The sequence below is a fragment of the Euphorbia lathyris genome, chromosome 5 (genome assembly GCF_963576675.1).
Source record: "Euphorbia lathyris chromosome 5, ddEupLath1.1, whole genome shotgun sequence".
NCBI lineage: Eukaryota > Viridiplantae > Streptophyta > Magnoliopsida > Malpighiales > Euphorbiaceae > Euphorbia > Euphorbia lathyris.
The window spans coordinates 37,625,389-37,637,148 of record NC_088914.1 but is presented as its reverse complement, the minus strand read 5'-3'; the positions used below and the strand labels follow the sequence as shown (position 1 = coordinate 37,637,148).

The window sequence follows — 11,760 nt, the reverse complement described above, 5'->3', positions numbered from 1 at the left end:
GCTTCGCCAGATATAAGAGCGTTTTTTGGAGGGAGGAGCAGCAAAAAAGTATGTGTTGGGAAAATACTTGCCTTTGAGTAGCCTTACCCAGAGTGCAGTTGGTTCCCTAATGATTCTCCATATCAGTTTCATCAAGAGAGCCTTATTTTGGTTTTCGGTTTGGCGAATACCGATTCCTCCTTGTAGTTTTGTGTTGCAAACTTCATCCCATGGAATTAGGTGAATTTTCCTGTTTTCACCTTTGCTTCCCCAAAGAAATTGTCTGTTCTTGCTATCAATTCTCCAACTTGTGGTTTTTGGCAGGAGATTAGTATGCATCACATGGGAGGGGACAACACTGGTGACTGACTGGATTATAGTGGCTCTGCCTGCCAGTGAAAGTGTAGAAGCCTTCCAACCAGCTAACCGGTTACAGACATTTTCCACTACATCATTGAAATCCTTCACCAATGTTCTCTTCTAGTAGATACCCACTCTTAAATACTTCCCCAAGCAAGTAGTAAGAGGAATACCACATTAATTACTCAGGGATCGAGCAAGAGAGTTGGAGACATTTTTTGAAAAATAGATTTTAGATTTTGAGAGGCTTACCTTCTGTCCGGATTGTTTGCAAAAGGAGGCCAGACACTCTTTAATAACTTCAATTTGATTTGGATTGGCCTCTACAAAGAGGATGAGATCATCTGCAAAGAAAGAGTGAGACAGTTTGGGGTAGTGTCGCCCAAGAGAAATTCCTTTCCATCTCCCCTCTTCCACTTTAGCTTTGATCAAATGGCTTAATCTTTCCATGCATAGAACAAACAGATAGGGCGAGAGGGGGTCCTCCTGTCTTATCCCTCTACTAGGACGAAAAGATTCAGTCAATTCTCCGTTGAAGGATATTCAAAAAGAAGAGGTTGTCAGACATCTCTCAATTACTGTGATCCAGCTAGGAGGCATTCCAATATGTTTTATGGTGTCAAGGATAAAGTCCCAACGAAGTCGGTCCAGGTCGATTTTAATTGCCATTAAGCCCTTTTTCCCTTTCCGGATTCTCATGGAATGGATTGCTTCTTGGACCAAAATGATGTTATCATGTAGTTGCCTCCCTTTGATAAAACTGCTTTGGTTCTGGTCAACTAGATTTGGTAGTAATACCTTTAAGCGATTCGCTATCACTTTGGTGACCATTTTATACATAACTAAGCATAGGTTGACTGGCATGAATTGGCTAAGGTTCTCAGGTGTGCTGATTTTGGGGATGAGTACTAGGATAGTTTCGTTGATTGCTGAGATCTATATCCTGAAACACACCCAACACAAACTTGTATACACTTTCTTCCACCACCTTCCAGTGTTTCTGGAAGAAACCTGCTGTCAGACCATCAATTCCTCGTGTGGAACAAAAGGGTAAATATCTGTGTTTTATAATAATGGTTGAAATTGATCCAACTTATCAACGTCAAGGATAAAATTATTTTTAATAGCCAACGTTAGAAATAAAATTGGACTATTTTAAACGTTAGTGATAAAATTGCTGATTGTTATAAACGCTAGAGTTTTTTTTTTTCTTCTTTATCCTATCCATTGTTTCTAAAACTCTTTTAATAGGAGAGAAGATAAAGACTGTCATAAAGTAACAAAATCCTCCTTAACAATGACGTCAACCGTCAGCCGCTGTCTGGAGACACCTAATCATCACATTCGCGGCCACGCATCCTCTTTCAATCTCTCTGTATATAGTTTCTGTTCATAAATTAACCGATATTCAACCTCGCAACTCAAAAATGGCACCAACCACCCTTTTCCTTCTCCTCTTTACTTCTTCTCTCTTCATCCCCTCCTATACCCAGAATCTCCAGCCCCAAACCACAGACCAAGAAGCCTTCATTTCCGTCTTAATATTCCAACAAGGTATCGACTTTCTCAAGAATTTGCTTGTAACTAAAGCTATTTCCTCAATAACCCCTCTAAGATTGCCCAAGATTGAAAAAGTAGCTAAAATCCCTTTTCTGGGTAACGTTGATTTTGTCCTATCCAACTTCACCATATATGAAATTGATGTTTTATCTTCCTTTGTTAAGCCTGGAGACTCTGGCATTACCATTCTTGCATCAGGAACTACTTGTAATTTAACCACCAGTTGGCAGTATCAGTTCTATTCCTGGCTTATGCCTGTGGAAATTGCTGATGAAGGCCGAGCTTCTGTTCAGGTATAATAAGTTAATGAAACTGGGTTTGGCATATGACAAGATATTTGTCATTTGAGTTGCTTTGTTTTGTTGATTATGCAATTCAAGTTCTTGGCGATTCAGGAAATAGATGTAATTATAATACGAATTGGTCTAATTCAAATTTCTACATACCGTTATAGTTTCGTTTGTTAACTTTTGCTCCTTAGTTCACATGATGGATTGTGGTGGGAGTTAGTATCACGTATTGTTATATCTTCTTTTAGGTATTGAGTGCAGTTCCACATATGAGTTAGCAATATCATCATTCTTATTCTTTTTCTAGATGTGACTTTCTGGTACAGCAAGTGTTTTTTACTTGCTTTAGTTTGTTTGTCTATCTGGTTTATTCTTTTTTTTTTTTGGTTCTCTGGGTTTATCTGTTCCTATAGTATGCACCTTTAACAACACATATTGATGAGCACTGTTTCTGGGAAAGGTTGAAGGCATGCAAGTGGGGCTTACATTAGGATTGGTGAACCAGAACGGAACTTTGAAGCTATCCCTGATGGACTATGGTTGTCATGTTGAAGATGTAAATATAAAGTTGGATGGAGGAGCATCTTGGCTATATCAAGGGTATGGAATTATGGATTCAGTTGTAGGCTTTTAAGACTATGCTGCTATTGCATTATCTTTCTGCTTTTTGTTTGCTATTCGTTGAGCCTTTAATTTGAGGTCAGATAATCGTGCATACGTTATGAGCTGAAGTAGAACGAGGATTATATATGGTCATACATGAGCTGCAGTGCTTATTTATAGGTGATGTATTTACATTTGACTTGCAGTACTAGTGGGACTATTCAATAGAGAGTTTGACTATAACTAGGAATCTGAGCTTTTAGAATTTGATTAGGGTTGTAGACAATGGGGGCTAAGAAAATGAGTGATTCAAACAACAACAAGAAAAGGAAATAACAGCTGATGATTTTGCATGCTCAATTTTGAAGTTGCTAGTCCCCGAGTGGAGTGAGTGAGACTCACATCTGATAAAAAATCAAGCTCTGACAGGCTAGGAACGCTGTAATTTTTGCTAAGTGAAAGGAATTTCTCCTAATTTCATCCAATAGTGCCTAAATGTACAATAGAATACCTTCTGTTGCTTATTGATCTTTCATATTACTTTTCAGGATCATAGATGCATTGGAAGGACACATAGGGGCAGCTGTGGAAGATGCTATTACTGAGAAACTGGGAGAAGGGATTCTAAAGCTTGATTCGTTTCTGCAATCGCTTCCCAAAGATATTCCGGTAGATGACAATGCTTCTCTAAATGTAACTTTTGTGAAGGATCCTTTATTAAGTAATTCTTCCATTGAGTTCGACATCAATGGACTGTTCACAGGAAGGAGAAAGATTCCGGTTTCAATGAATTACTTAAAGAGTTCACAGCCTTTGGTTTTCTGCCCAGATCCATCTAAGATGCTCGGAATCTCATTAGATGAGGCTGTTTTCAATTCTGCATCTGCCTTGTATTACAATGTAAGTCTTGGAAATACAATCAACTTTTGACTGCAGTTTCTTAACCTTTATGTTCAAATTTCCTGAGTCAAAAACATATCTTAAATATAATTCCTTTTACATTTGTAATTGATTGATGTTAAATAGAAGACTTTTTCTCTGGTCAGGCAAAATTTATGCAATGGATTGTGGATGAAGTTCCAGATCAGAATCTTTTAAACACTGCTCGGTGGAGGTTTATTATTCCTAATCTGTACAAGAATTATCCAAATGACGACATGGATTTAAATATCTCGTTATCTTCTCCTCCAATCATAAGGATTTCAGAGAGTGCCGTTGATGCAACTGTTTATGCGGACTTGATAATTGATGTTCTGAAAGGAGATGAAGTGATACCAGTTGTATGCATTTCACTGGTAAGTTTATTTATGGAAATGAAACATTCTCTAATCTTCTAGGTCAGCGGCTTTTCAATTCATATTTCATTTTTCTTTTCTTTTTATTTTATGTTAGCCAATATCATACTGTATTGGGGATTCCCTATCTGGATCATTTTCTTCAATTATATTCATTTTAGGCCATATGTTGAAATGTTTTGATATGCTAAGCCATTATTAACATCATCTTATGCCATCCTTGGTCTTCTGAATTTTCAATAAAAGTTTCCTAGAGACACTAGCTTTAAGGTCTGCCAGATTTCACCCTTCCTGCCTCTGAAATAGGTGTTAAATGTTAAGAAGTAACCATTTTCAGTTTGGATTAATATGAATTAAGTAGGATAAAGTGTCAATTTAGCCCTTCAACTTGGATTGTAGGATCAATTTGCCTCAAAATGAACTTTGGGTATTTAGTTAGTCCACAACTTGGTATTTTTGGTCAAATTAATTAAAAGTGACACTTGTGATATATTTTGGACTGATTTGACCAAAAATGCCAAGTTGAATGACCACATTGATACCTTTGAGAAATACAATCAACCAACCCCAATGGAGCATTAATGTCAATCTGGCTTGTGCTATACAGGACATTCGCGGGTCAGGTGAAGTTAGAATCTCAGGGAATAAACTAGGTGGCAGTGTGAAATTAAATGACTTTTCAATGTCATTGAAGTGGAGCAAGATTGGCAATCTTCATTTATATCTTATTCAGGTAACGTTCTATTCGAGTGATGCAATTTTTATTTTCCCCTTTTTTTCCTGCAAAACGGGTTTATCGATAACAATTTCTACCATTCCTCCATTGCAGCCGGTGATGTGGACTATCATCCAGACTGTTTTCATACCATATGCAAATGCTCACCTCGGACAAGGTTTCCCTTTGCCCATCATTCACGGTTTCACACTTAAGAATGTGGAAACAATTTTCTCAGGTTCAAAGATTGCAGTTTGTGGTGATGTGGAATTCACAGACCCTTAGATTTCACTCAAAATTCGAGGATTGTAGAGTTTCCAATAGGACATGAAGATGCATACCATTACCAGAAAGTTGTTTTCATGATGTGGAAAAATTCAGACAGGTTCAACCTTTTAGTTGTTTCAACATTTATGTATCATATCATAGTTAATGATTATGTCAGTTTAGGTCTCATATTTACTATGAAACATTATATCCATTCTTCAAGATCTATCTATATACTTAATAAAGAAGCTTACATTTTGTCGCTACCACAGAATTTTGTGAATTGTTTTTCTTTTTCTCGATTTACTTTTCACATTTTACATATTACGGTATTACCCCTCAACTGTTCTTCCCCCACTCTCTCATTCTCTGCTCTTTTGCAATTACAGCCGCTTCTCTTTAACTTATTCCCTCAACTCCTTCGAACCACCTATCCTAATTAACTTTCCAACTCCTTCAACTTATCTGGATTTCCTTCTTGGGTCTCTCTCTGGGTATGCTTTACTATTTCTTTTGCTATGCCTTTTCTTTTTCGTGTATTTCAAAGGAATTTTGATTTTCTTACCTCTTGCATTGTTCTTTAGTATTAGTTTTACCTACAGAGGCCATTCTCTCTCTTTGCGACATTTATCACATAACCATCCCTTCCTTTCGGCACCTACAAATAATGTGAAGTAATCGCATAGATAAACATAGATGTGCAATGACTACGGAGTTATAAACTTCAATTTAGGTTTGTTAGTTGAAAATTTGGTTGATTATTGGCTTCTTTTCTCCTCTATAGCCCTCCGCTTTCCTCTCCTTTTTATACGGTAAGTTGTTTGCAACTTTCTTCTTATTAATGCCTACTCTATTTTGGCTTTGATTCCTTTCCGTCTATTTGTTTTCATAATTGAGCATATGATGTCTTCAAATATATAGAATGTCTAATTTATTTGTTTTTCTACTTTCAAGTCTCGCTCACAGTTAACACGATCAAAAATGCTTTCAAAGCACCCATTGTAGCAGAGTATACTGGCATCCATGTTGAATTGGTCAAAAACTTAAAATGGATGTATCAAAGAAGGCCCTTGAATTTCTTAGAATGAACCCAGTTGGAAAGGTATATAGTATACGAGGAAACTCATATCTTAAGAATATATAATGAAATTGATTGCAACATTTTTTTAGAGCTGCACATGATGGAAACTGATCTGGTTAATTTATATATGGAGTATGTTTACTAGTTGTGTGTTTCTAGTTTCTCATAATTGCATTGGTGTATATATAATACAACACTCATGAAAAAGGTTCCCCTATCTTGGTTTCTAATCTTAGTTTTCGTATTTCTTTTGTGCAGAGATCAGGCTCATTGACGTCTTGGCAAACTGATATGCTGTTTCAGCTTGTTCAGTTTGAGGTATACTAATTTGGTTTTGTCAGGGGCTTAATGTATGTTTAAAGTCATTCCATTATGTATTTAAGAGTTGCATACTGCTCTTTTGCCCCTTAAGAATATTTATTTCAGGTCACTAAAAGCATTCAAAAACAACTTTGCACTTCTAGGTATGAATATATATATATTATTTTTCATAAATATGTCTAATGCTAGGTAATGATCATGTCCACCAATACAACTAATCACTAATTGCAAATTAGTGATAACAGAGTTGATTGTCTTGGTGTTATTGTAATTTTTTTTCTTAAGGAGATTGTATTTGGGGACAATTGTTTGATAAAGATTTGATCTGTTTCTTTTGAGATGAAAGTTTGGTTGTATTTATGTAATACTATAGCGCTTTTGGTCACGTTTATAGCAATTCGTAATGTAATGTGCAACTTGTGTAACTGTAGTTTTTGTTAGTTGCTTTGTAACTTTGTCCAAAAAAGACTGGAATCCAACATTCGAGTCTAGACTTGATGAAAGCAGAATGAAACAATTTGTTTTTATTCAAATTCAGTGATATCAATCATGAATCAGAATATGTTGTACTATTATTTATATTTTAACCAAGTATTTTACATTTGTACATTTTGATGTTCACTTCTTCAACTTTCTTGATCGGAAATTTATTTACTTTTGTTGTGATATTAATTTGATGACATTTTGAAATACACTATCTAATGCATTCACACTATTCTATTACAATCTAAAATTACAAAAAATGAGTTCTGTCAATTGTTTTTTCTCAATCTATACACTTGCATAATAAATTTTAATCTTATAATTTTTTTTTTTCTTTTAACCTTTTTTGAAAAATTCTTTTTACATATTGAATTTAAAAATGTGATATTATTTTTATTATTTATTTTAAATGTGAATAAAGCTGTAAAATTTATACTATAAAAATCAAATTTAATGTATCCCTGCAATGCACGGAGTTTCACACTCTAGTCAAACATGAGATCAAATAAAATAATCTTCTGAAATAATAAAAAAGGAATAATCCCTTGCTCAACAGCTGGCAAAAAAGTCAAAGAAAACTCGTATGTCTATAGCCAGAAACCAACTGAAGTATGCATCTGAAAAATGTCACAAATTCTTGTGTTACTCTTCCTGGCTTCATCACTGTTTATTCCTTCTCAAACCCAAAGTCAGCAACCTGCAAACAATGAGGAAGCATTCATTTCAATCCGATTATCGCAAAATGGGCTCGACTTTTTGAAGTCGATGCTGACGAGTAAAGTGTTAGAGTCAATAACCCCTCTCATTTTGCCCAAGATTGAACAAACAGCTAACATCCCATTTCAGGGTGATGTTGATATGCACCTATCTCGAATCCTTATAACTCAGATTCAAGTTTACTCATCTGGTTGTAATAAGTCTGGAGTCACTGCTGGTCTTCAATTGATTGCTTGGGGAGAGGTTTGTAATCTAACAGTAGATTTTCATCTTCCGTTTTATCATCGTCTTGCTGATAATGGGTGCGCTGCTATTAAGGTATAGACTTAAGTTTACTTCTTTCTTACTTATTTTTTGAACATCTAATGGATACTGCTTGTTTGCAAGGTTGTGGGTGTGCAACTGGGGAATAGATTGGACTTGGAGAAACATAATGGGATATTGAAGCTGTCCCTTGTGGATTTAGATTTTAATTACAGTGATATCTCTGTGGAAGTAAATGAAGAAGGTTCTTGGCTCTTTCGAAGGTATATAATTTTTCTGGATAAAGGACCAATTTCGACCCAAACTAAGTATAGGTGTCAATTTGGCTCTTGGTTTAAACAGCTAAAAAACTGATACATGTACATGTCAAATTTCCTACGAAATTAAACTGATTTGATTAAAAGTCATACCTGAAATTCAGTTTGAAGCGAATCAATCCCTGAGCCAGATTGAGTCTTTGATATCTTTTTATGTTGCCAAGTAATCTTTGTTTGTTGTATTATTTTCAGGATGATCCATTCATTTCAAAGGCATATAGGAGTTTCAGTACAAAAGGCTGTTTCCAAGAAGATTAGGGAGCAGATTCTAAAGCTTGATTCCTTTCTGCAAGATGTTCCGAAAGAAATTCCAATAGATGAGATTTCTTCTCTAAACGTAACTCTTTTGAAGGGCAACTCCTCCTATATTTTTGACATCAATGGGTTGTTCCTATCAAGGAACAGGAGTGCAGTCCCGTTGGTGTCTAGCAATTTCAGGAATTCCCAACCTTCAGTTTTGTGCACACAAGAATCTAAAAGTATTGGGATTTCAATACATGAGGATGTTCTAAATTCTGCATCAGCCCTATACTATGATGTAAGTTTTGAACTTGATTCATTCTTTATCTCTGCATCAAAAGCACATATATTTATATTCATTGTCAGTTTTAGAAAGAAATCATTAGATTCTTGCTTATTCATGATTGTAAAGTATTTTTGGTTGCGGTGCAGGCGGAATTTATGAGATGGATTGTGGATAAATTACCAGATGATAGTCTGCTGAAGACAGATATAGTTCCTGAAGTGAAGAAGCTATATCCAAATGATGATATGAAATTAAACATTAGTTTATCTTGTCCTCCAATGATAAGAATTTCAGAAGATAAAATTGATGCAAGTGTTAATGCAGAGTTGATAATTAATGTCTTGAAAGCTGAGGAATTAGTAGGTGTTGCATGTTTTTCTCTGGTAAGTTGTGGTTGAAACATACATTTTCAAATAATCCCATAAAAATTGATTAAATAGTATGTATGTGTTGTTGTGCAAGTGAAACACAGAAGATTGAGGGGTCAGGTTCAGTTGAAATCATAGAGGATGAATATCCAGGCATGTTGAGAGTGGGTGGAAGTATGAAATTAAAGGACTTGTCGGTGTCAATGGAGTGGAGCAATATAGGCAATCTGCCTTTGCATGTTATTGAGGTACTTTGTTTGTTTTCATTTTATCATGCAAAGGAGTATATGTATATTGGTACTGAAAAATGTTAATCTTAATTTGAAATTGCAGAGTGTTGTGGAAACCGTAGTGTTGCCATATGCAAATGCACAGCTGAGGCAAGGTTTTGTTATGCCTGGTATTCACGGTTTCCTTCTCTGGAAGGCCCAAATTATTCTCTCAAATTCAAGGATTACACTTTGTGGTGATCTGGCATATGTGGAGCCTCAGTAGTTTTCTAAATGTCCTCGGATTGGGGAACCCAATGCTCTCAGAAAAATCTCTTCCGGATTCTATTTCTATTTTAAATATTAACTAACTAGTTTTAAACCCGCGCTTTTGCGCGGATAACTTTATTAATAATCATATATCAATTCAATATCATTTAAACTTAGAATCACATAAAAAAAAATTATTTTCTAACTTTTAAAATTTTAAATTTTTTATACTCATTTCTTTATTGATGTATAAAAAGGAAAAAAAAACATATTAATAACTTATTTTCTCTGACTTGTCTCATTTTATCACTTAAATCCCTTTATTTAATGACCAACTTATCAATTTTTTAATTTAAAAATTATCGTATAGCCCATTTTGTACCTTGAATACATCTCTAAAGCCCATAAACTACCATTGAATAAATATATACATACATAAAAACTCTTGATACACAAAATTCTTACTAAGAGCGCCCAATGAATATTGACTATAGTACACCATCTTCCATAATTAATATATTAATAAAAATTCCAACTAAATAAAATATGAATAGGGAAGGCAATTAAATTATCAAAGTAAATAGATTATTATGCCATCAACTAAAGTATAATAGATTGCGAAGGTTATTTCTTTAAAGAAAAAATTGTGAAGTTTTAAATTTGCTAAGACTACTAATCCTATATTATTGAATTAAACACCATAAACATTTCTAATAACTATTAATTCAAGGAAAAAAAAATACAAATAATGTAGGAATAAAAACAAATGATCATAAAGGAACAAAATCCTAGGAAACAACATGAAAAAAAGATGATGAAAGCAAGGCAGTTGGAGATAGATCAATCTGACTGTAAATCAAACCCAAGAAGAAAAGGAAAGGAAAACAAACATTAGTCATATGTTGAACATCTTTAGTTCAAGAAACCCGAAGATCTCTTTCATATACATGCTAAAATAAATAAGTTGATAAATAAAAGAACTTGTGTAAAGGAATACTTTAAGAAATAGTTCTATAGCCATATTTACTATTTCATCCACCTGTATATAACAAAAGAGGAATCAGATATGGAAAATTATATGATGCAAACTGTGAATGTATAAAAGGAAAACTTGAAACCCAAAAGATAATAAGCATAAACTTCATAGTTATTTCTAAATTTCATAAACAGAATCAATTTTATTTTAATTAAATTCTATGTCACTTTTCTAATAACGAAACAAAAAAATTTCTCCAATTGGAGGTCATGCTACATATAATTCAATCAAGATAAAGCAAAAATAGATTGAAGCATGCACAATTTAAGGCGATACTAAAGCAATTTTCATCATTTATACATTAACATAGGTAGGACCATGTCATATGGTTACCTTGAAGGACCCAAAAGGCGGGTTACCAATAACACGCGGAATACGAATAACAACACCACAATGATCAATCTCACAAACAATCAACCAAAGCACAACCCAAGTTCCAAATCAAAACAGCAACAATAACCACAAGAATGGAAATCTAAACCACAATCAACAACACGAGATTTATACGTGGAAAACCTCTTCGGTGTGAAGAGTAAAAACCACGGGACGTTTGAGGAGTCCAGGGCAAAACAAACCCAACAGAGTCTTACAAAGGTTTATAACCCACCAACAACCAAGAAACAATAAGAGATCACAAGAAGAAACAAATACCACAAAAGAGAAGAATCAGTCTACAATCTGCCTCAACTCCGAACAGACCTTCTAGACCTCCGAACGACAATCACAACGGTGAGAACATGGAAAAATATGTCAAGAAGCTCCTGTCCAAAAATCGTGATGATCTGACGGTTCAATCTTCGGGAATCCACAAAAACATGGACTAACCTGATGTAGAAAAGCAAAAACGAATTTCTCTTTTGTGTGAGTCTTTTCTTCTTCCTTCACTTGTCTCAATAAATGACAACTCATACACTTAAATGCATATTAACTTAGCTTCTCTAAGAAGTCAAAATTAATATTAAATGGACCTTAAATATGGGCTGAACCCATAACATACCTATGTATTAGCGGTTTAAGAACTGGTGATGAATTGAATATTAAGAACAGAAGATTATAGTTGAAGAGAGAAAAAAACATAGAACACCATAAAAGGTCTAAA

The 11,760-nt window shown here is 34.6% G+C and overlaps 1 protein-coding gene across 11 annotated transcripts; it reads left to right on the top strand.

The window, feature by feature from the left end:
- Window positions 1–1,625: 1,625 nt before the first annotated feature.
- Window positions 1,626–9,825, top strand: LOC136229055 (putative BPI/LBP family protein At1g04970). Of its 11 annotated transcripts, none has more exons than XM_066017611.1 (9): window positions 5,048–5,187; window positions 6,024–6,171; window positions 6,409–6,468; window positions 7,801–7,989; window positions 8,059–8,198; window positions 8,445–8,790; window positions 8,925–9,161; window positions 9,251–9,394; window positions 9,480–9,824. In XM_066017611.1, exons 2-9 carry the CDS (start codon window positions 6,118–6,120, stop codon window positions 9,639–9,641), a joined length of 1,332 nt encoding a protein of 443 aa, XP_065873683.1. In that variant the 5' UTR covers window positions 5,048–5,187; window positions 6,024–6,117; the 3' UTR covers window positions 9,642–9,824. The 11 variants fall into 11 exon arrangements, with proteins under 11 accessions (XP_065873677.1, XP_065873676.1, XP_065873678.1 ...); XM_066017612.1 differs by having other exon boundaries at window positions 5,062–5,187; window positions 6,036–6,171; XM_066017610.1 differs by having other exon boundaries at window positions 5,090–5,881.
- Window positions 9,826–11,760: the final 1,935 nt, after the last annotated feature.

Coding starts and splice junctions, on each gene's coding strand:
- LOC136229055 (XM_066017606.1), top strand. CDS start 1,767: ATGGCACCAACCACCCTTTTCCTTCTCCTCTTTACTTCTTCTCTCTTC. Junction 2,193..2,649: donor AAGGCCGAGCTTCTGTTCAG/GTATAATAAGTT, acceptor TTTCTGGGAAAG/GTTGAAGGCATGCAAGTGGG. Junction 4,088..4,694: donor CAGTTGTATGCATTTCACTG/GTAAGTTTATTT, acceptor TGTGCTATACAG/GACATTCGCGGGTCAGGTGA.